The 23,947-nt window shown below is 46.5% G+C and overlaps 2 protein-coding genes across 5 annotated transcripts in view; one reads left to right on the forward strand and one right to left on the reverse strand.

Annotated features, from left to right (window-relative positions):
* The window catches only part of ATG4A (autophagy related 4A cysteine peptidase), a 57,386-nt gene extending 50,091 nt beyond the window's left edge, over positions 1-7,295 (forward strand). The window contains exons 10-13 of the mRNA XM_043570635.1: positions 2,668-2,813; positions 3,900-3,956; positions 5,632-5,740; positions 6,773-7,295. Coding sequence (XP_043426570.1) covers positions 2,668-2,813; positions 3,900-3,956; positions 5,632-5,740; positions 6,773-6,843 — 383 coding nt within the window. The 3' untranslated portion in view covers positions 6,844-7,295. The remainder of the gene's footprint in view (positions 1-2,667; positions 2,814-3,899; positions 3,957-5,631; positions 5,741-6,772) is intronic.
* A 1,353-nt stretch (positions 7,296-8,648) lies between these two features.
* The window catches only part of COL4A6 (collagen type IV alpha 6 chain), a 316,646-nt gene continuing 301,347 nt past the window's right edge, over positions 8,649-23,947 (reverse strand). For all 4 annotated transcript variants that reach the window (XM_043570641.1, XM_043570640.1, XM_043570639.1 and 1 more), the window contains 10 exons: positions 23,374-23,445; positions 22,930-23,055; positions 18,572-18,688; positions 18,083-18,244; positions 17,792-17,890; positions 15,824-15,970; positions 14,997-15,113; positions 13,905-14,096; positions 12,532-12,818; positions 8,649-10,286 (listed from right to left, as the gene is read on the reverse strand). In XM_043570641.1, coding sequence (XP_043426576.1) covers positions 10,026-10,286; positions 12,532-12,818; positions 13,905-14,096; positions 14,997-15,113; positions 15,824-15,970; positions 17,792-17,890; positions 18,083-18,244; positions 18,572-18,688; positions 22,930-23,055; positions 23,374-23,445 — 1,580 coding nt within the window. In that variant the 3' untranslated portion in view covers positions 8,649-10,025. The remainder of the gene's footprint in view (positions 10,287-12,531; positions 12,819-13,904; positions 14,097-14,996; positions 15,114-15,823; positions 15,971-17,791; positions 17,891-18,082; positions 18,245-18,571; positions 18,689-22,929; positions 23,056-23,373; positions 23,446-23,947) is intronic.

Below are 23,947 nucleotides of genomic sequence, written 5' to 3' on the forward strand. Positions count from 1 at the left end.
AAAAAGTCAATTTCCTGTATTTTGGTACTTGAGCACAAGGCTGAAACAGATACTAAATAATTTTGGAGGGGGCTCAATGGAGAGTGTATGGGATTCCCGGGTACCCTGGCCTCGCTTTCCTCAAGTTACCCAGAGAGAATTTGCCAGGCTGGCATAGCCCTTTTGTTTCGTGAGCCCATTGGGTCAGGGTGACTTTTGAGGGTTGACTACTCGTGAAAGGGGTGAGGGCAATCTTTAGTTCCCCAGAGAGAGGTTTACATAGTACTCATTTGCCCATTGGCTTTCATAAACTCTTTGCTTCACCTTCATTGGAGGCTCCAAAGTCCCCCTAAATCCCCTTTTCTGCCTTATCCCCTTACTGTATTCGGTTGGGGTTCCAGATTGTAAAATGCCTAAAAGGAGGGAACAGATGAGACCTGCCATTTTCTGAACAGCTATCTTGTGTCAGAGACCCCAACAAGTACCACTCCCCATATAGGTAGGAAGGTAGGTAGGTAGGTAGGTAGGTAGGTAGGTAGATATATAGAGAACATATACATATGTAGTCCTATATAGAGATGTATAGATATAGATAGTCCTATATAGAGATGTATAGATATAGATAGTTAGCATAATAACTCACAGCATAACTGTGAGTTAGAGCTTGTTATTATAGTGAGACTAAGAGTTAGAGGGATTGTTTCCTCAAGGCCACCCAGCTAGAAAGTAGCAAAGCCAGGATATAATCCCGATTTGGCCATCCCTGTTTACCATGCCACATTGCTTCCTGAGGGCCCTCTTTCTTGGTGGGAAGCTGGGGAAAGCTCTCAATGTGGACACTAAGGCCAGGGTGAGACTCTGGCTCTCCAATTTTGCCTGCTTAGACAGGAGATGTTTGTCCCCTGTACTTGGGTAAAGAAAGGTTGTCACCTGAGATGCGTAGTGTGAGCCCTGTGTCTGCAGATGGTTGACCAGACTGCCTCTTGCACTTGAGCCTCTTTAGAGACCTTGATTTAGTCCCCACATCACTTCTAGGGCTTCTTAGATATTCTCCTGTATCTCTTTTAAGCACTCTAAGGAACAGTGCAGCCTGCCAAGCTCCATCACACACACACACACACACACACACGGCCAGAATCAGAGAGGACGCTCTTATTATTCCCAGCATCTTAACTTGAAACACCCTGGTAGGATGCTTGATTCTAACCATGCTCTGGATCTCTATTTTATTGTGCAGAACTTCCTTTCCTTCTTACTTTTCTGTCGTCATAAGTAGGCTTCCTTCTAAACATTCTGGTTGTTGCTTTTCTTTGTGACTTCATGCTTTTTTGATATAACTGATCTCACCCACCTGTGGTCTAGGGGAAATATGTATGTTCCTTGACTTTCATAAAACAAGTCATATGGGGGCATTGATTTTCATATACTCTTAAACATGTATTTGTAGGGAAATACTTTTGAGTCAAAGTGAGATACTTCAGTGGCCACCTTGTATTTGTATTGTATTTTAAGCATTTCACAGCAAAGAAACCTTCTGGTTCTTATAATGCCCTGTGAGGTAACTGGAACAGGCCTAGTAACCCCAGTTTAAAAACAAGAGAGTTTAAGACCAATTGAATTGAATTGCCCTTGGTCTGTGACACAGACAAGTTAAGCTACTCATCAGACATCAGAAACACATTCTTTGCCAGCAGAAGTACTTAGATGGGGCCCAACACAGCCCTGGGTGCCATTCCAGGGAGATTCTTTGGGGCATCTCTTCCTACCATGCCCTCCAGCCTCAGGTAGATCTCTCTTTGGTTGCCTAACCCAGTCTATTACACAGAAGCCCACATGGCCCTGAGGCCTGGACAGTGAGGTTGGGGTTCCACCTTAGGAACTTTTGGCAGCTCAGCCTGCCTCTGATGAGCATTAGAGGGACTCTCAGCCTCTTGAATATCAAAGTAGAGCTTTTATTATTTCAGACTCCTCTAGGGTCATCATTGGACTAGGCCTTTTCAATTTGACAAAATGTGGCTTTCCTCTCATTTGTAAAGATTGAACATGTTGAAGTGAATTCTCCCAGGGAGGCGTATGTGTACTGATGTTAAGGAGCCCAAGGCAGTGCTTTCCAACAGGAATTACTAACTTGCTAACATTGACTAATTTGCTAGCTAAATCAAGACCAGAAGTCAGAGCCCTGGTATCCTATCCATTGCAGAGTCCTCATTCCCATTTCTTTTGAAGGCCAAGGCCTTTTTTCTTACCAGATGGGCTCTCTGACCGGAGGTCTGAACACTGATGGTGTGGAGTGAGATGCTTTTCCATGTTGAAAGAGGCAGGAAGCTTCCCCTAATGGCACGTGGGCTCATGCCCTGGTGATCCTACCTACTGCCTCTTTGCTACTGCTGCTCACAGAGCCTGCCATGTCATCTGTGGTCTCTCATTCCTCAAACCATTTCTCAAACCTGTCACTCTCCATTTCCAGTCTTGGACCTTAAGGAGATGCAAATGCTAGGGCAAGTCTTCTCATCAAATGATTGGACTTGGCTTCCTTCAAGCATGATCACCCAAGTTTGGGCTTTCTGTCACCTCGTTCTCATTGTCACCAAGGGACGGGTTTAGAAAACCAGAGTGCCTCTCCCAAGGGCAGCAGTGAGGCCAGAGCCAGTGGTTCTTTCTAGATTAAGCATATCTCATTCCAAACAGGTGATGAGCTCATTTTCTTGGACCCTCACACAACCCAGACTTTTGTTAACACCGAGGAAAATGGAACAGTTGATGACCAGACTTTCCATTGCCTGCAATCCCCTCAGCGAATGAACATCTTGAACTTGGATCCTTCCGTAGCATTGGTGGGTATCTGAAGGTTAGGCGGGCCAAGAGATACAACAGCACCCTATTACAGATTGGTTCCTTGAGGGTCATCCAGGTTGCTAGGTAGGGCGGCAAGAATGTGTTCAGTCACCAACCCCTACAAGGGGTAGCATAGTATTGTGGGGAGGGGGTGGACCTTGAAGACAACTACTCGAGTTGGAATCCAGGCCCTGCCACTTACTAGCTATGGACTTAGTGGGAGTCTCTTAACTTTTCTAAGCCTCAGTCTTCTCATCCCTAAAATGAGCAAAACAATAGTTCCTTCACCGTAGGGTCGTATGACGTATACTGTGCATTAGGCACTCAGCGCAGTGCCGGGCACATTGTAAGCATTCTGTAAATAGTTATTAGTGTTACAGTCATTCCCCTTTTACTTCTTGCCCTCTAATTATTGCCACACAGGCACAGGGAATAAGGTAGGACATACAGAGGGAGGGAGGGATAAGAGGGCACCCAGGGGCACTTCTGCGTGCCTAGTGCTGATTTCTCTGGACACCCAATCCAGGAAGTTGCAGGGTTTCCCCCCTGGAAGGATGGCTCTGAGGATGGGGAAGGAGATTCATGGTCCCCTTTATTCTAATAGATAATTTCCTTAAAGTGAAAGCCATCTTATTAAGCCTCTAGCTAAAAGTACTATTTGGCTTATCTGTTGGTTTAGTTGACTGTTTTTTATGGATGTCTGTGCACTGAATGTGATGGAATTAACCCCATGCTCTGGAGATTGGCCTTCAAGTTACTGTGTCTCATAGTATGAGGGGAGATGGATGGGGAAGGCCAAAGACAGGGAAAGAGGGAGAGGGAGGGAGAGAGTGAGGGAGGGAGAGAAAGAGATAAAGATGGAGAGGGAGAGATGGAATGAACAAGTAAATGTGTCTGTCCAGGTGAGGCAATGACCTAGGAGAGAGAGAAATCCTGCCAGTATTTTTCATTATTGCCAGAAGACACATCCATAGAGAGTGGCCCATATCACAGCTTTGGGCCAGTGGCTCCATCTTGCAGTGCATAGGGCCTGACTTAGTGCACCTGCCCACTTCTAAGTTGTGTTCTCTTGTTTCCCCCCCAAGGGATTTTTCTGCAAAGAAGAAAAAGACTTTGATAACTGGTGTAGCCTTGTTCAGAAGGTATGTATGTTTTTCTTAGTGTTAAAAACAAAATTGTTCAATAGGATTCCTTTTCAAGACCGTTTCTCATAGTAACCTAAATCTAGCCTGCTAGGACTTTATTTCAAGAGAGAAACTAAGATGTGGGGGGTTATGCAGAACCTTGGGGGAACCAAAGAAAAACTTTGGGTTGAAATATGCTTAGTATGTCAAGTGAGTGATATTTTTAGCTAAGTAATGTTTCATCTCATTATGCCTACGAGTTACATGAAATAGTCATGAAATAGTCCATGAATATTCTACCAGTTTAACTTAAAAATGCTGATTTCATAGAGTTCAGCCTAAATTCTTCCTTATTCCATTCATAAGGCTTAAATGGTTGAAGGAACTAAACTAAAGTTTTTTATTTGTTTCGTGGTCTGTTTACAGTTTCATATAGTCAATTATGGTTTAGGAAGCTTGTCTTTCAGCTGTCTCATTTCTATAAAATACAGGCATGCTGCCATTAAAGGAAACACAATTTTCAGAAATCTGTAAATACCAAAGCAAGATATTCTTTCTTCTTGGTATTTTGTGTAAAAGGGTATTGATAGTGTTTTGCTAGCTCACCAATCATTCTATCTGCCCACCCCATTCTCACTTCTAACACATGCCAAATATGTGGGTGACATTGATAAATGCGTATGGAAAGAATGGAGATCACAGGGAGAAGTTTAAAACGCCCTGGATGGGGTGGCAGGAGACATGATGTTCTCCTATTTGGAAAAAAAAAAGTTGACAATATGGCAGCCCAGAGCCTCTTGCAAGTGTAAGAAGGGCAGATTTATCTTCACAAGAGAACAAATAATTTACACTAATGTCCCGAGCTGAATCTCAAACCCCAGTTAATAATTGGCTGAAACATAATGGAAAATCATTTTCTAAAGGCAATGCTTAACATTTCAGAATGCAGCAAAACTGTATTTATACCACATTTAAAGTTCAAATGAAGGGCGCCTGGGTGGCTCAGTCAGTTAAGCGTCCAACTTTGCTCAGGTCATGATCTCATGGTTCGTGGGTTGGAGCCCCGCATCAGGCTCTGTGCTGACAAACAGCTCAGAGCCTGGAGCCTGCTTTGGATTCTATGTCTCCCTCTTTCTCTGTTTCTCCTTCTCCACTCATGCTGTGTCTCTCAAAAATAAAATAAATGTTAAAAAACATTTTTAAAAAAAGTTCAAATAAACATCTCTTGTGAGACTATGCCATCTAAATTAGGATGTATACCATTAAGTGTTGGGCTAAAACCAAACCAAACCAAACCAAACCAAACCAAACCCATGTATTATCTTGGGGCAGATTTAATGTAATTAACACACATTTCTTTGGAGCCAACACTTCAGGAACTTGTCAGCCCCGTATTGAGTTAGGCCCGTGCAACTGGCATATGACCTGAACCTCCTGATGGACCATGGGCAGTTAGTACTGACCTTCCATCAGATACTCCCTCCATGGTCTTTCCTTCCTGGCCAACAGTATCTAGAGTTGAAGAGGGCTGGGTCTTCGGATGGGTCAAGGAGAGGATGGGTATGTTGGCTACAGCTTTGTTTTCACCTTTCAACAACCAGGTCCCTCTCATAGGGTTTGGGATCACAAATGGACAATTGAGCAGAAATGTAGTAAGTCTGAAGTGTTTACAACTGTTGCTGTGTTTCCTCAGGAAATTCTAAAGGAAAATTTAAGGATGTTTGAATTAGTTCAGAAACACCCATCACACTGGCCTCCATTTGTTCCTCCAGCCAAGCCAGAAGTGACAACCTCTGGGGCAGGTAAGCCATTGGTCCAGGGCTCTTGGGCCAGCAGACCTAGGCGTAGCAGTTGTTTTATGAGACAGAAGCAATGGTGGCCCATGTTTCCATGGAATGTACAATTTCCACTCAGCTGGTCTGATCAAGAAATGATGACTTTGGGGGTGCCTGGGTGGCGCAGTCGGTTAAGCGTCCGACTTCAGCCAGGTCATGATCTTGCGGTCCGTGAGTTCGAGCCCCGCGTCAGGCTCTGGGCTGATGGCTCAGAGCCTGGAGCCTGTTTCCAATTCTGTGTCTCCCTCTCTCTCTGCCCCTCCCCCGTTCATGCTCTGTCTCTCTCTGTCCCAAAAATAAATAAACGTTGAAAAAAAAATTAAAAAAAAAATAAATAAAAAAAAGAAATGATGACTTTAATCTACTGAGGAACTGATACTTATCAATTTCCAAGAGGGGCAGTAGAAGAAAATGAGCTCGATGCAAAAGTTCCTTGTAAAGTCAAAATGCCTAGAACTTTCATGGTCTGGTTCAAAAAACAAACCAGAGGCCATGGGTGATTCGAAAGCTACCTCAAAGATTACAGAGTCTCATCCTCATCACTATGAATAAGACTAGGTAACAAGTTCCATTATTTAGCTTCTTTATAAAGAATTTCTAGCACTCGCCAGTGGCCCCACCTGTGGGTCTCCTCTACACATGCTTTTCTGCAGCAAAATTATTAAAACGTGCACAGTCTTGGGGCATCTGGCGGGGGCTCAGTTGGTTGAGCATCCAACTTCAGTTCAGGTCATAATCTCACAGTTTGTGAGTTTGAGCCCCACATCAGGCTTTGTGCTGATAGTACAAAGCCTGCTTGGAATTCTCTCTGTCTCTCTCCCTCTGTCCCTCCCCGACTTGTGTTTGTTCTCTCTCTCTCTCTCTCTCTCTCTCTTAAAATAAATAAATAAATAACTTTAAAAAAATTAAAACATGCCCAGTCTTAACTACTGAGTACCATATGGACCACACCAACCTAAGTGTCAAGCTTTCTTCTTTTTCATTTACATATCCTGATAGAATTCATCGACTCTACTGAGCAACTAGAAGAGTCTGACCTGGAGGAAGATTTTGAAATTCTGAGTGTATAGAATAATGGAACCTCATCTTGGTGATCTGTCTTCCACCTGGCACCAGAAGAACACGAAGCCCTTACATAACACTTTTCTAGTCAGCAAGTGCCTGATATGCCAACAGCATACAAACTTGATAGCAATCATGACTGAGCCAGTCACCATTTCTCAGAAAACAAACAACAGCAACCCTTCCCCAGAATGAACTAGAACAATCATGGAATGTAGGAGCAGACAGATTAGGAGCTGTCCCTTGCTTCCCAGCTTGTCTTACCTGGCCACTGCAAGTCTTCAGCTACTGAAACGAGAAGGTGGAGGTCAGACAGCAACTCCCACCTTGCTTCCAGCACCAGCAGAGGAGAGATGGTTACCCTGTGCTTCTTCACCCTTTCAGGTGTGACCTCTTTGGGGCTAAATACTAAGAAGCAATCTATTCTCTTTCTCTAATAATAAAGTGATTGCATCAGGGAGAGAAAGTTCTTGTTAAATTATTTGAATATGTGTTTTAAATAATTATAATTTACATCAAAAATGTGTCAAAGAAACTATATCAAATGTGCACTCATTGGCCTCCTTCCTATTTGAGGGAACCTCACCATTTGATGGGTTACTGTCACCGTCCTTACTGATGTTTTTTGTCAGATGTCACCCTATCCTTAAATCAAATCATGATCGCTTAAATCAGGGGTTGGCAAACTTTCTGTGAAGGGCCAAATAGTAAACATTTTGGGCTTTGCAGGCCACGTGGCCTCTGTCACAGCTACTCATCTCTGCTGTTGAGGTGCAAAAGCAGCCAAAGACAGCATGCACACAAATGAACGTGGCTGTAAGCCAATAAAACTTTATTTACAAAAACAGGTGGCGAGCTGGATTTGGCCTGCAAGCTGTATAGTTTGCCAGTCACTGACTTAAATGTTGATTTGGGGGAACTAAAAAATTGTGTCTCAATTAGACTCCACTTTGGTTGGCAGTCATAATTAGAAAAAAATTATTCATGTGGTGACATTTAATCTTAAGTACATCAGATGCCATTCCAAACCACTTCAGGATGAGCAACAGAGTAAATCTTAAAATCTCTTCATCAAATTGGCTTTGCTAAACACTCTTTTGTGTGGATATACCTCAAGTCCAAGTGGTGTCTTCCCATTTTCCTCTCCTTACCTGTTAACTTGTGTGCATTTCACCTCCCTCCTCCACCAAGTCCCAAGGAAGGCCAGGAACACAGCTTGAAAGCTCGCACAAAACCCAAGTTTGCTTTGTTTTGCTTGTATATTTAGGAACATTAGAACATTTGTCTCCTTAAATTCCATTTTATTCTTTTTTTTTCCCAGTAGGTAGTATATTACAGTGGTTCAAAATTCAAAAGGTGCAAAATGGTATGCAGTGAAATGTCTATGTCTCCCACAGGTCGGTTCCCTTCCTGAATGCTCCCAGTGTCGTTACTCTCTTGTTTATTGGTCCAGAATATCTATATTCTGCATATACAAATATATGCATATATGTCTTAGATTTGGTTTCAACAACCTCGTTTCTCTACTTTCGATTTGTCTATAAAGGATCCTGTAGACCCAGAGTATAAAAACCCATTTCTTGAACTCTAGCCTGGATAGGGCTAAAAACAGTTATAGGCATATTTTGAAACAAGTTGTAGATTGGTTGCCTTCAGCCATTTGACTTTAATTGTATTTTTCCTGCCTCAGTGTTTTCTTGTAAAGCTCAGCTTGCATTAATAGGCTCAGGGCGGTGCGGGGGTGGGGTTCACAAATTGTAGTGAGACGGACTTTAGAAAAGTTTTCATCAAAGAATGTCAGAAGAGTCAAATGTTGATATTTAATTCCTTTTATTTGCAACATACAAGGCTGGCACCATGCTTATTACTGAGATCGGAGGTGAAAGTAACAATAACACAGATTATACTGATTATGCTTGGTCTGTGTTGGCACAGTTTACATAATATGTAAGGAAACAGAATCAGCTGGAAGGAATCACCTCATGTCAACATAGCTAAGTATTCTGGGAAAGTGATAGAGGAAATGGTGAAAACACATCCCCTGAGTAGAATACAATATACTTTATAGTCAACTCAGGTTTTCTTTAGGTCTGCCAACTGCTAAAGAGAGGAGTGTGCTAGATTTTTATGAGGTTTAAAACCGTATTAAAATTGTTTAACAGGCTACCTGTGAAAGAGTAGTTGGATGGACATTTTAATGGAAAGTCTCTAACAACAGCCTCAAAGCGCAAAGGACCCAACACACCGGATCTTCGATCTGCCACCTTGCACACATATGGATGGCATTTGAAATAAACAGGGACTTCTGAGAAATTGGGCCAAGGGATTTGCCTTTGCCTTTTTGTTCCTGGAGTCAAAAACAAAATTCACACCTCCTTACCCATCCACCTCTCTAACCCCAGCCTGGGAGAAAGGGCTGTGGTTCTTATTTCCCTTGGTGGGCCTGGATGCATTTGGGGCATCCTCTGCTCTACTCTGGACCAGGCCAAGTCCTAGGTCTCTGGCTGGGGAGGGAGCCAGCAAGGAGGAAGTGATTTGTCTATGACCCTATGAAGTTAATGAGCTCCCCTTCTAAGCATTATGGGGCCCAGTTGTGCTCACCCTCCAAGGAGGCAAAGCTCACCCCAGGCTACTGGCTGGCACCCCATTCCAGGTCTGCTGCCTGCCTAGACACAGTGCATGTCCTTGAAGAGTGAGAGCTTGCCCCATGCAGGCTTGAGCCATCCATGAACATTCAGCCAGAGGATTCTTGTTTTTAATGTGGAAACACTGTGTTCTGGTTTAAGCCAAATAATGCATGGTGTTCTCTGGACATAAAGAAATGACTTACCAGCTATTACAAAGACCTTTCTGATCAAGGCAGTGAGGAAAGCCAGTGGTCTAAGGAAGCAGTAGCCCAGTGGGTCTTTCTGAGGTAGCCATGAATAATCAAACATCGAAATCAAATGGTAGCACCAGGTTGACTGAAATGGGACAGCAGATCTCAGTAGGGTGAGCTCACCCATTGGGCCTGAGGGTTGGGGCGACCAGTGTCCAGTACAGCCCAAATGAGACTCCAACGTACAACTTGACTTGATGTACAGGTGGGCAATAGGGCTTGGGCCTTCCTTCTTCAGATTGTTGGGGTTTGTGAGGTGACTGTTGTGTGGGGGAGGGAAGGGCAAGTGGCAGGGTGGCAGCCCCCCCCCCCCTACAGGCTTTTCATACACACCTGGCAGCGGCTGACCCGGGTATGGAGCTGCCCAGCCTTCAGTGTTTCAGATACAGGTTCCTCCCTAAACTGCTGCCTCTCTTCCACTGTTGTCAGCCAGAAACTGTACTTGTTGGCAAAGTAGTGGCAGGTGCCCCGGGCCCCACTGCACTCGATGAAAGGAGTGGCACGAAAATCCTCCAGGCAGGAGCCGGGTGAGACCAGGGACTGGCCCCCGCCCTCGGCGCCAGCAGCAGTGTGCTGAAACAGACAGGGTCAAGTGTGTGAGCTGCACCTGCCATGGGAGGTGTGGGCCCTTCTGAAACGTTGGGCTCTTGGCTCTGCCCCAGCATCAGGAAAGCTGTGTTATAGTACCAGCATCCGCTCATCCCTCCTTTGTAGCTCCTCAGGGCCAGGAGCGGCCCCTAGTGCCCTCCTAACCCACTGCATTTGGACACTGGGTACATCTCAGCCAGCGTCTCCCAAACTGCCGCCGTCCCACTGAGTTTCAAGGTGTTCGCTGCCTCTCCGCAAATCTCCACAAATAAGTCTGAGAAAGGCTGGATTAAGGAAGATGCAATAGATTTCGGAAAGCAGGTCTTCTCAGGGCCCTTGTCAACTCCCAGCCCTTGGTGGTGTACTCCAAGAGAGAGAGCGCACAATGCTCCACAAAGTGGTGAAACCACAGGCCCCTCCCCTAGCCTATCAATAGCACTCTGAGGTTACCTTTGTTAGAACTTATGTTTTCAGTCTGCACCACACCCTTCAGGGCAACATGCAGTGTGTTTTGCTTGCTGAGTACAAGTGGGCATCGCATTTGGCCTAACGTCCTGGCCCTCACATCAGGGCTCCCTCCACATACAAGGTCAGGATTTCCCCATCAGTGCCACTCAGCCGATAGTCTCCAGTCACTGTACCCACAGTGGTCCCTGTGTCTCCACTCCCCATCCCCCCTCCTCTCTTCATGTCAGCTGGATTATTATCTGGACCACAAGAGGTGAGGAAGAGGCTTCATACACAGCCGGGTCAGCAAACGGCCAATGGGACAGATGGCCAAATAGGACGCTCAGGGTTGGCATACTTTTTGGGACAGTTGGTCTCCATCTAAGTGACCTTTCCTGATAAATGCAGCATCAGAGTTTTCCTCGCTTTGATCCTCAGAAAACTTTCTAGAACAAACATGCTTCCCTGACTTACTAAATGGCAGACACTGTATATTTTACATTTTGCACATGACACAGGCTTATTGCTGTGAATGTTGGTTTTTGTGTTGGGCAATTGTGGAGGGGCCCCACACCAAGAGACACAGCTTGTGGAGTCCTTAGGCCACCTCTGAATCCTTTTCTCCCTCATTTCTTGTCTTTAGTAGGCATGTCTTATTGCTTCAAGATGCCATACTAGGCAGTCCAAATTCCCACCCTTATAGGTCTTCAGGAAAATATAGATATTCTAGTATGATAGAATTATGTGTAAAGTAAAAGCAAAGAGATTCTGAATAAGATCTTAAGAGTGATCCCATAAGCAAAACAGGTGAGATATTGTAAAGCTTTTGTAGCATTCCTTGTGGAAGTTCAGGGGCCTTTCCAACGTATTTCCCGGTCTGGGTGGTGGATAGGACAGAATGATAGGTGAGGTGATTCTATATTCCTTTGGGATAAGCTGCCCAATTCACATAGAGCAAAACGATGAAGGGCCTCATCTCAGGTACGTGCACCAATGTGAGGAAGCCTAAGACTTTGGTGACTCTTCAAAGACACTTTCTCATCATGTCACCCCTGGCAATTTAGTAAAGAAGTTCTGGTGAGCCAGAGTACTTTGGTGGGTGCCACACTGGTTTTACCTGTGAGTTATTCTGGCCCTAAACCTGACTTTTTGCTCATTTAATGTCCCCCAATATTCACGGAATGTCATGGGAGGGACCTGATGCCTCCTTGGGCTTACAGACATTCTCAGCTCTTAGGAACACAACAGCCTTCCCACTGAGATGGAGAAGCAGCAAAAATCCCACCAATGAGGTACAAACACAGCGTGCCCTCATCTGAGTCTTTCATTAGGAGATGACAGTGGCCAAAGGGACCTAAGAGAGGGGGCAGAAGAGGAGAAATGTCCGTGCCTGGCCTGAGCAATGAGAGTATGTCCCGGCCTTCAGTGGGGACAGCCTCTCCCTCACTGTCCACCGGGATCGGGAGTTTCCTCCTTCCTTTGCTTGTGGCATAACTGAAGCAGGCATAGAGATGTTAGGGCCTTTGCTGGTGATTCATAGAAATTCTCATCCCTGGACCACTGAGTGCAAACTGGTCGATTCTATTCATAGAATTACCCATCATTTGTGCAGAGCTGAGCCTCCTTGGTCTTTAGTCAAGGCCAGACCAAGCATGTTCCTTCTTTTCAAATTCTGTGGTTTCTATCTCATGCCACTTGAGCCTGAGGACCAGCTTGAGGCACCCTCCCAGGTCTCCCTGCGGTCCATCTCTACACTGGGGAAAGGGGCAGTGCAGGGCCTTACCATGAGGAAGGAGTACCCAATCCAGAGGCTGCGCCAGCCCAGGGGGCACTGCGGGATGGTGATGTCCTGGCTGTGCACAGCAATGGCTTGTGAGGGTGCCTCACACACAGAACAGCGGCTGATGTACTGGGGAATCTGGGTCTGGCCGACGGGCATCATGGGAATGGGGGCGGTGGTGGACAGCCAGTAGGATTTATCATTGCGCCCAGCATAGTGGCACACTTCGTTGATGTTGCAATAGATGAAAGGCATGGTACTGAAGCGGGGCAGGCAGGAGCCAGCAAATCCTGGGAGGAGAGAAGGTGGGCAGGGGCAGGTAAGGTCTGGCTGAGATTATCCCCAGGGCCATTAGGACTGGACTAAATGGGTTTATGTGCAACTGCCTGGACTGGAGCAGGGGTGCCTCTCCTTACAATCCTGGCACACTGTACATACACTCAAGTCTGTGGGTCAAATCCTATTCTCAATGCACCAGGGAAGTTTGATAATTAAAAGAATCTTTTTTTAAGTTCATTTATTTTAAGAGACAGAGAGAGAGACAGACACAAGCAGGCTCTGCACTGTCAGAGAGGATGGAGCCTGAAGCCAGGCTTGAACTCATGAACCATGAAATCATGACCTGAGACGAAATCAGATGCCTGAGCCACTCAGGCACCCTGAAAAGAACGTTTTTATAAGCCATGTAACAACTCCCTAATTAACCTGCTTTGTAGAACTAGCATTTAATAGACCGAATCTGCTGTTCACAGTCTGCACACCTGTAGACAACACAATTAATTATTGGGTAATCACTGTTGCCCCACAGGTCATCTCATTATTACTACTACTAATCGCTAATGTTTAATGGATACCTAATATGCCATTGTTCTAAGCAGTTTACATTGGGTGATTCATGCAACTCTTACACCACCCTATGAGATAGGTTCTAGAACTAGCTTTGTTTCCACTAAGGGGGAAGTGGAAGCTCAGAGAGGTTGAATAACTTGTCCAGGGTACCCAGCTAGTAAGTGGTAGAGTCAGGGATTAAAAACATTTTTAAAATGTTTTTATTTTTCAGAGAGAGCACACACAACTGAGCAGGGGAGGGGCAAAGAAAGAGAATCCCAAGCAGGCTCTGCGCTGCCTGACGTGGGGCTCAAACCCACGAACTTTGAGATCACGGCCTGAGCCAAGATCAAGAGTCAGACGCTTAACCCACTGAGCCACCCAGGCACCCCGGAGCTGGGGTTTAAACCTAGGTGTGCCTGATGCAACAGCTGGTGCTTGTTACCCACCACCAAACAGTGGGCCCACCTAGGGCTGGGAGGACTGAAAAGGGTGGCTCTAGGTCCTTGGGATGGATGGCCATGGCTGGTGTCAGAGCCGGTACTTACCCAGGTCCTGGTTGTGGGCTTTCTCCTGCCCCTCCACGAACAGCAAGCTGTAACCCACCCACAGCTGGCTCATCCCGACGGGACACAGGGGCACCTGTTCCGACTGGCTGTGCTTCACCAACGTGTAACCCACTCTCGTGCTCTGCCCAGGCATTCCAGCCGTCCCGAAGGGACCCTTCTTCCCTGGAGCTCCTGAGAGGGAGAGAGCAGAAAAGGGGCGAGCCAGTCATAACAGCAGCTACTGACGCTGTGCTGAGCATTGAGCAGGGCACATTGTATACACACGCGTGTTAGCTCACCAGATCCCCTTATCACTCCAGTTTGTAGATAAGGAAACAGGCTCAGAAGTCCCACAGCTGGTAAGCGGTAGACCTGGAATGCCAACTCAGAGGAATCCAGCTACGGAGTCCCGTGTTTGAAAAAGCATGCTATCCAGCTTCCCTCCCACGGTCACCTGGCCTTGGGTCCTCTACAAGGGGATGAGGGGGCGGAGGGGGCTACTTCTTGGACCCTGCAGGCTCTCACAGGACATAAGTATACCTGCTGAATCTGAGGCAGCAATAGCAGAATTAGGGTTGGCAGGACAAAATCACACCCTCTCTCCCGCCCATGCAACGTGGCTAGTTCATCACACCACTTTCCCACCGAGCCTCGGAACTGTTCTCTACTCAGGACAACTGGTTTGCCATCTCTGATATAAAATGGGAGCTAAGTAGCGGCCATACGTTATCTCGAATTTTCTTGTCCCTTGAATCATCCCCTGCCCATCCATGTGAGAATCTGTGAGCAGAATATGGGCAGTGAGGGGCAGGGGTGGGGCATACTAGAGTATAGTCACAGCTCTCAAGAGCTGGAAGAGAACCCAGAAAAGGATTTGAAAGAGTCCTTTGCCTTCCAGAATGTAGGGCTCTAATCCTTCACAGGCTCAGAGGTGGGTGGGAGTGAATGGAATACAGTTCGGTTTTCCAGGCTCTTCGTAGTGCCAAACTTTACTGCCAGGTTTCCTGTTTCTCAGCTGTGAGATTCTGGCTCACCCCAAGGCCTCATACCCTCACAGAAACCCTCTGCTCCCTAGTGCTGACATCACCAGACCTTCGAGTCCTGGAGGGCCTTGCAGTCCAGGGAGACCAGGATCACCAAGAGGCCCAGGTGGGCCAATGAGTCCGTTGAGACCATCTTTTCCAGGGATGCCAGGTAATCCTTTGGAGCCTGCAAGGAGAGAAGGCTCACAGCAGCATACTCAATGGGGGAGGTCCAGAAGAGCCACCCCAGAGGAAAAGGACTCATGTGTCATGCCCAGGACTCACCAGGAGAGGGCGCACTTGCCATCATTTTAGAGCCCTCAGAGCTGAGCCTCCCGGGGCTAATCCTTAGATGGAGTCTGGACATTTGTCCTGGGACCACCACTCTGAATTTAGCCTTTCTGAGCCGCCTCACACCTATTTCCTCTTCCCTTCCTCTCCTCCTCCCAGCGACGCATACAATGCACAGAACCTGCCAGCGTCCCTTGTCAGAAACGAGGACCCCTAGGCCCAGAGAGACTACTAACTTACCCCAGTTGGTGCAAAGCTGGGATTGGAAGCTGGGTTTCCTGTCCCCCCAGCCCTGGGCTTTCTCCATTGCTCTTTATCCCCCACCACACTCTCACCTTCCCTCAGCAGCACATGAGAGAGGGACAAGCCAGCTGGAGTAGTTGCTATGCTCTGCCCACACATTCTCTAAAGCCAAGTAGAACTGCTGACCCAGCTGGCCCCCCTTCCTGGCAAGAAGCTTGAGAGCTTCATGAAGGACCAGAGGAGATGCTTGATGCAGGTACCCCCTTGGGGCTGGAGTTCCCAGCCAGTAGCTTCAGCTTCTCAGCCAAGGCTATCTTAGCTCCCTGAGAAGTCCCCTTTCTCTGGTGCTAGTGCCCTCCTTACCTTGTAGGCCTACAGGGCCTTGAACCCCAGGGTCTCCCGTGAGGCCAGGGATGCCATCCATGCCCGGTTGACCCATGGGTCCAGGAGGAACCTGGACAGCTTCTGCAATTGGTGTTTGTCCAGGAGCACCCCGGGGTCCGGAAAAGCCTGCAGGCAAGCGGGGGACATGGAAATAGCAGGTAAAGGCAAAGGAGGCATGGGTCCCCAGAAGCCTTCCTTTCCACCTCACAATCACCAGCTTTCTACTTTTCCTGTCCCCCCTGCCCCACCCCACAGTGCCCATTAGACACCTCTGGGGTGACTGCCACCACGCTTTACACAATGTCCCCCTTACGGATCTATCTCCCCAGTGAACTGGGAGATTCTTGAAGGCAGGGAATGGGTTATATTCATCTTGTTTCCTCAGGACCCAGCACAGAGACTGGTACATGGTAGGCAAGTCAGGAAATGTTTGTTGCAAATAAGGTGGGCTGAGCTTTGGCTCAGGGCTGAGATGGTTGGTTTATTCACTTACTGGTCAGAGAACAGGGCCAAGGAGGCCAAGGGGATGCATCCAACCTCAGAGATTCAGTTGGCATCACAGCCTAGGACCCTGAGCCTGGCCTGCTGGTTTACTAAGAGAAGCCAAACAAATCAATTCGCTTACTAATTCATTGAACAAATATCTCAAGTGCCTACTATGTGCCACACCCTGGTAGATTAAGGGATGGAGGAGTGAATAAGACAGACCCGTTATGGGGATTATGGTCTGGTGATAAAGATGAAAAATGCATAACCTGACAAATACCATTAGTCTTACTGCAAGTTGTGAGAAGTGCTACAAAGGAAATGAACAGTGCAGTGACAGTGACAGGGAGCAGAGGGCGCTATGGAGTGGAGAACCTGTTTAGAAAGAGTGACAAGTGGCCCCTTACAAGCAGTGACATTTAAGCTGAGGCCATTAAGGAATAGAAGGCGTGGGGCGCCTGGGTGGCTCAGTCGGTTAAGGATAGGACTTTGGCTCAGGTCATGATCTCCCAGTTCATGATTTCAAGCCCCACATCGAGCTCTGTGCTGACAGCTCAGAGCCTGCAGCTTGCTTCAGATTCTGTGTCTCCCTCTCTGTCCCTTTCCTGCTCGCTCTCTGTCTCTCTCAAAAACAAACAAACATTAAAAAATTAAAAAAAAAGAAGGACCTGGGGGGCAGAGGGGCAAGAGTATTCCAGGAAGTAGAACTAGCATGTGCAAAGGCCCTGCAGTCAGGGCTGAGGCTGAGCGGGGGCCCTGAGTCAGAAAGAGGCTTGTGTGGCAAGAACAGGAACACAAAAAAAGAAGGGCTATGATGAGGATGAAGAGGGAGGTATCACATAGGACTTTGTGAGCCATAGTTTATTCCTATGCTATGGGAGGCCAGGGGGTGATTTATGTTTTTTAAGATCCCTCTGACCACTTTGTGAAGAAATAATTGTTGGGGAAGATGCACAACAGAGGAGGAAACAGAGAGATCAGGTAGCAAGTCACTGCAGTGATTCTCACGCAAAATGTCAGTGCCTTGGACCTGGGTGGCAGCAATGGAGGTGCTTAGATGTGAGCAGATGCGAGGCACAGTTAGGAGACGTGACCCTCAGGGCTTGCTAATGGATTGGGTGCAAGCGAGAGGGATGGTGGTAAAGGATGGAGAGTGTCGTTCTTCCTTTCTGGATTGAGGAAATGGGTGAGTGGTGATGAGTGCAAACCCAATGCCTGCCGATGCAGAAAGAATGTGGAGGGGAGATCAGTGGGCTGGACCCATGGTGGCAATGGTCTTCAGTCCTGGGAGCTGATGGAGGCAGAGATATCCTCAAGGTGGAGAAATAGCCTCCAGGGAGGAGCTTCATCCAGCTGCCCCAGACATCCAGGCTTTCTTAGCGTGAGCCCTATAGGACAATTACCCTCAGACCCATCCCTCGAGGGAGCTCTGGATCAGCTGGGTACATGTTCTTAACTCACCTCTTGGCCCTGCCTTCCCCTTCATCCCAGGAAGTCCTGGGTCTCCAGGTGGCCCAACCTTGCCTGGAATCCCCATGAAGCCAGGCTCACCTCTCATGCCTGGTAAAGTCCAAAGGAAAGCAAGTCAGGGCCTGGCATGGTGGTGCTGGTGGGGGTTGGAGGGGTTGAGACTAGACAGATTTGAGGGAAAGAAGAACATTCTTAGCTGGCCTGTCTTCACAGGGCTGCAGGACGGAGCTGTCTCTAACTGCAGACTGGGTAAGGGCCCAACAGCCAGCCAAGCAGCCATACCTTTCAGTCCTAGCTCTCCAGGAAGGCCAGAGAAACCTGGAATTCCTTGGTCTCCCTTGGGCCCTTGACGACCAGGAATTCCAGGGAAGCCAGGGTCTCCAGGGTCACCTTGATCAGAGGATAGCCCAGGGGGCCCTGGGGGCCCTGGAGGGCCTGGGCGGCCTAGGGATAAGATCAGAGAAGAATGAAGGCAGGTGAGAAGGAGGTGGCCACCACTGAAGGCCTCGGGGCTAATAGCAAGCCAAAGCCTGTTCCCAGGGCAGAGAACATTCCTTTGCTGCATCTGGGGTCCCAGTGCCTGGACATTCCCAAACCCTTTTTGCAAATACAGCCCTTTGCAGTCCCCCGTGTCCCTGTTGGGGGAGGGACATGAGGCCATGCAGGCCCATGCACATCCAGCAGTAGGAATGGGGCTGGACTGTATTAGGATCTCCCCAAACTGCGGACAGAAGGCAAAGGCCAAACCTCTTTTGGGTTTCCTGTCTTTACCTCGCTCTCCATCTAGGCCTTGTCGCCCGGGTTCGCCAGGCTGTCCTCCTATGACTGAAGGCAAGGAGAGGCCTGGGGCACCGGGCAGACCAGAAGGTCCCTGGAAGCCTGGGAAACCTGCAAATAATAAATAAAAGGGGCTGCATGGGCTTCGTGTGGCCAAGCTCTCAGAGAAAATGGAAATTAAAGCAGAAAAAGTGGAAGCGGCTAGATAGGGGGCCAGACCAGAGAACGCCAGCAGAGGGCGCTCTCCCTTCAGTCTCCCTTTGCAGCCGGTGGAGGAACACGGCTCTCACACACGCTGACACACAGGGTCTCAGCGACTCCGGGTTCCCTGTGCCCCGTCCCCCGCCGACAGCAGGCGCCGTAGTTCATGGGGATGGACCTTTGGAAAGTTCTAGCTCCCAGCGTCGCTGGAAATGAAAATATTTTAGACAGATTTCCCTCAAACCGGGAAGAAAAGAAAGTATGACTGCAGCACCTGAAACTGAAGTCACACATTTTCATTAAATTAGCCAGTTATGTCTGATGGTGCCCAGAGAAGGTTACAAACTGAGGTGAGGCACCGGCTCCAGCAAGTCCGAACAGACACCTGCTGGGTCAGAAATGGAGGTTGCAAGGACGCTGTGACTCCGTGTCTTCTAGGGCTAATTTCTGGGTCTTCTAGGCAAACTCAAAAATGCTTTTATAGGTAATTCATGATACCAGCTGAGTGCTTGCTTAATTGCCAATAGAACAAATTTGTCTACACTAAACCCCTTCCCCCTTTTTGGTCAAAGAAAAAAGCCATTTATTAGAGTAGATACAAGAATACTTGTTTGCTCACGTTTTAATACTGCATGTTTTATGTTTGCGGAGCAATGTCTACTATAATGTTCAAAACCAAAAAATTTCAACTGCTTAGGGAAGATTTATTTAACATTCACACGTCAACTACATACATGGAAACTATATGGGAAAACACATCGAAGCCATAGATACAAATGTAGAAGTCCATATTATACTTCTAGTATGAAAGAGATGTATTTATTATTTTGGTATCTTCTAGAAGAAATTCAAATGAAGAGAAATAGATTCACACTGGTTGATAAAGTATTCTGGGGGTTGAGATGATTTTTGTTTGTTTGTTTGTAACAATAAAATCCAAAAAGATTAGCGTGGAGTTATATTTTTCTGACAAGGAAAGCCAAAAATATTAATGTTGAGTTTCTCATATTTAAGTAAAGAAATGGCAAATCCATAAAAACGTGTAAAGAAAGATGGCAGATTGGTTAATTCAGGTGTTTTTTTAACAGCTCATTTGTTAACTGAAAGTTGAGGAAATATAAAGAATAAAAAAAGAAATTTCAAGAAAAGTCTCCAATTATTATAGATCTGGAAAAGAAACAAAAGGAAAACAAAAAGAAAAACTAGCTTCAAAGTCACATGGTGCTACTTTTAGTATGGTCAGTTATGTCTCGATGAACCTTTGAAGTATTTTTCTTTTTCACAAGGGTAAAAATCTGAAAAGAAAGACATATTTTTTCCTGAAAATATACCTTTTTATATAATACATATCTATGCTGAAATTAAGTGAAAACCAATAAATAAGACATCATATAGTAGTGTGGGCAGCACACAGATTGTTAGAAGCTCCCATAGCAGTTTTTGGAGCTGTCTTCTCTTTTTACCTGTTTCTTGATTTTAGAATTACACCAATATATCATTAAACCTGAAACAGAGGTACTTCTAATCTCAAGTAGTAAAAAAAAAAAAAAGAAAGAAAGAAAGAAAGAAAGAAAAGAAAAAAGAAAAAAAAAGCTCGCATATTTCTTTAAGAATGAGACACTTTAAATTTTTTTTTCAACGTTTATTTATTTTTGGGACAGAGAGAGACAGAGCATGAACGGGGGAGGGGCAGAGAGAGAGGGAGACACAGAATCGGAAACAGGCTCCAGGCTCTAGGCTCTGAGCCATCAGCCCAGAGCCCGACGCGGGGCCCGAACTCCGGAACCGCGAGATCGCGGACCTGGCTGAAGTCGGACGCTTAACCGACTGCGCCACCCAGGCGCCCCAAGAATGAGACACTTTAAATGAGCACATGAAAATGCACAATGGCATGTTTTTCCAACTCATTTCGGTGTCAGAGACTTAAAATAATCCCTAGGGGCACTTGGGTGGCTCGGTTAAGTGTCCAACTTCAGCTCAGGTCACGATCTCATGGTTTGTGAGATGGAACCCCGCATCGGGCTCTGCTCTGACAGCTCGGGGCCTGGAGCCTGCTTCCCGATTTTGTGTCTCCCTCTCTCTCTGCCCCTTCTCCTCTAATATTCTCTCTCAAAAATAAACATTTAAAAATTCATAAAAAGACAGAAAACCCTAAATACACAAATGCAGCTTCTAAATATTTAGTGCAAATATGAAAATGAATGGCATAATTCAGAATTATTTAGATAAAGGTATTACAGGGACAAGGATTGCTTTTGGAAGTTTGCTTAGGGGTAAATCTTCATTTTACACTGATTTCTATGATCATGTCAGAGATAGGTTCCTCTGGGGGGGGGTATGATATTTGCCGTATACTTTTAAAACATTGTTTTAATTAGATACTGAGAAGAGCAGGAGAATATTTATAAATCATAAGTAAAAAATAACCCAGATACAATGAACACCTCTGTTCCAATGACCCAATTTAAGAAAAAGAAGATAACATTACCTTTGAATTTCTGTGCATGCCCTTTACAGATCCTACCCTCTTCCTTGACTCTCGGGGGCAACCACTCCTGAATTTTGTGTTCAGCACCCCCACGCTTTGCCCATGTATATCTGTGTCCCTAAACAATATATTGGTTGTTTGCACTTATTTATAAACTTTTAACAGTGGGATCATACCCAACGTATTTCTCTGCGACTTGCTTTTTTTTTTTAATCAATATTATGTTCCTAAAACGTATCCATCTTGACATGTGCTGTTTACTGAATTTGTAATTGTGATTTTTATTACCTCAGACAGCGAAAGGAAATGGATAATTTAATGACCAGGCATTCATAGTCAAGATTTGAAAACATTTGGGTTTTGCTTCTATCTGAGTCCCCTCTTTGCTACCTCCTGTGAAAGAAGCCACACGATCTCCCTACAGGCTCAGGCCGTGTTTGAGCTTTCCCTCTGGAGAAGCTGCTGGCTTTCAGAAAAGAACAGGTTTGTCCAGACCAAAGGAAAGAGTAAATGCAGACAGAGCAGATGCACCAATATAAAATCCAGCAGAGAATGAATTAATGTAGGAATTAGATTCTGGAAAACATACACACATTATACAACCATGCACATAAACAAATAAAGTGTGGTAGGACCTCAAGCCCTAGAACTATAACAGAGGAGCAGAGCATTTTGCAAACATGATTTCCTCGGGTACCACACAATGATATACTGGGCAACATTTCTTGAGTACTTACAATGTGCCAGGTGCTGCACTAAGTGCTTTTATACGTATTACCTCACTCCTCATTGATTCTCCACCAAACCTGTGCAGTAGATTCTCTTATTATGCCCATTTTACAGAAAAGGAACATTAAGAGTTCACTGGGGATTGAGGGACAAGTAACTTCCTTGTTCAAGGTCATACAGCTAGTGAGACGTAGAGCTGGAATTTGAATCCAATGGTCTGATTTCAGAGCCCATACTCCTAGCTGTGATGCTACATTGAATTCATTTCCTGTTTTACATTGAGTGCAATGTATATGGGTCTTCAGAACATTTCTGAGGAGAGTTAAAGAATCAGAATTAATTCTATTTGTGAGGTGGGTAGAGGGAGGCTCAGAAAGAGACTTCAGAGGATATGATGAGTCAGGGGCCAAGATCAGGGCAAAACCTGTTTGCTAGTAACCTATGAATCCTAATTGAGTGCTTGTGTGTGCCTGTCCTAGGGAGACATTTATCCTCTTAGTCTTGGGCTCCTTCCAGCAGCCGCACTGTCTTCTCAGGGCCTCGGGAGGGCGATCCACGCTGGACATTGAGGAACTTCTGGCAAATCTCTTGCTAAGTGGACAAGCCCTGTCCCTCGGGGCCATTAATCTCAGGCTTTGGCCAAGTGGGCAAGACAGACCCTGAGGTTAATAAGGGAGAGCAGGAGGGAACTCACTAGACTATTCCTTGACACTCCTTCCAGGAAAGCCCTAGCATTGTAGCATGGCCTCCCTTCTCTTTCTCAGAAGTCAGTTCCACTGGGTTCTGAGATCCCCAGAAGTGTGAAGACATGCACAATCCCCAGTGAACTCTTAACTCTCAACCCTGTAAGCCACATGGTCCTGATGAGCCCCAGCCTTGGCTCCCTAGCCAGGCCTTACTCAACTTCTATAAGGCCTGACTTGGGCCCACTTACCTCGACCACCTCTCTCTCCTTTCACTCCTGGCTTCCCTGGGGCTCCGATGCCAATTCCTGGAGAACCTTTTTCCCCTTTGGGACCAGGCAGGCCAGCTGGCCCAGGCACACCGGTTATACTAGGTCCTAGGAGGAGAAGCAGAAAGAGGAGGACAGAACTCAGTGCAGGTGAGGCCTTCATGCCTCGCTCACTTGCTGGAGGCCTGCCTGACATACACGAGAAGCTGAATACTGACAAAACAGGAAGGAGAGCTCATTCTGGATAGAAGGACAGACTCTTTCTTCCTTTCTCCACAAATCAAGGCACCTCAAATTGGGGGCTGGCAAGGAGATCCATGAGTTTAAGGATATAGGATACAACACAGTTGAGAACTCATGGCCAGTCCTTGCCAGCCTTCTGGAAGAACTGGCACTCTCATGCTTGCCCTTGAGGATCTTCCTTACCTGGAGTTCCATGGGTTCCCTTGGTTCCTGGAAGCCCATTCAGTCCATGTAAACCAGGAAGTCCAGGGAAACCTGAGGGGAGAGAAGATCAGAAATGGCTCCAGCAACTCTGAATCAGGAAGGGTCTGCAAAAGGTCTTGCCCCCAAGGGCACTGCAAAGATTGCGGTCTTCCTAGAGGCATAACTTAAGGCCCTCAGGGAGACCGAACCACCCCTAACCTCCACTCTCCACCTTTGCTTTTCCTGACTCTCAGTAGAAACCAATACAGCTTTAAGAGCAGGGTGGTAGATAATTACATATCTTCAAGAATGCCAAGTGGCAATGCCAAGGTCTTGAGTTGCCAGCTCCCAGAGACTCACTGCCCAATCTTGAAGTCAGGGAAAGGCTATATATACCAGGACAACAACTTTCCTCACTAACTCTTCTCCCCATGGATTCCATGTTCTCCTCTTCCCATTCTTGCTTGCCCTCCATTCCTCCTCCTCCTCCTTCCCCCTTCCCATTATTTATCACACGACGCCATCAATGACTCCCCTGGATGTGGCTTGCCCCAGATAGTGTCTCGCAATATAA

The sequence above is a fragment of the Prionailurus bengalensis genome, chromosome X, assembly GCF_016509475.1.
Source record: "Prionailurus bengalensis isolate Pbe53 chromosome X, Fcat_Pben_1.1_paternal_pri, whole genome shotgun sequence".
In the NCBI taxonomy this organism is placed as follows: domain Eukaryota; kingdom Metazoa; phylum Chordata; class Mammalia; order Carnivora; family Felidae; genus Prionailurus; species Prionailurus bengalensis.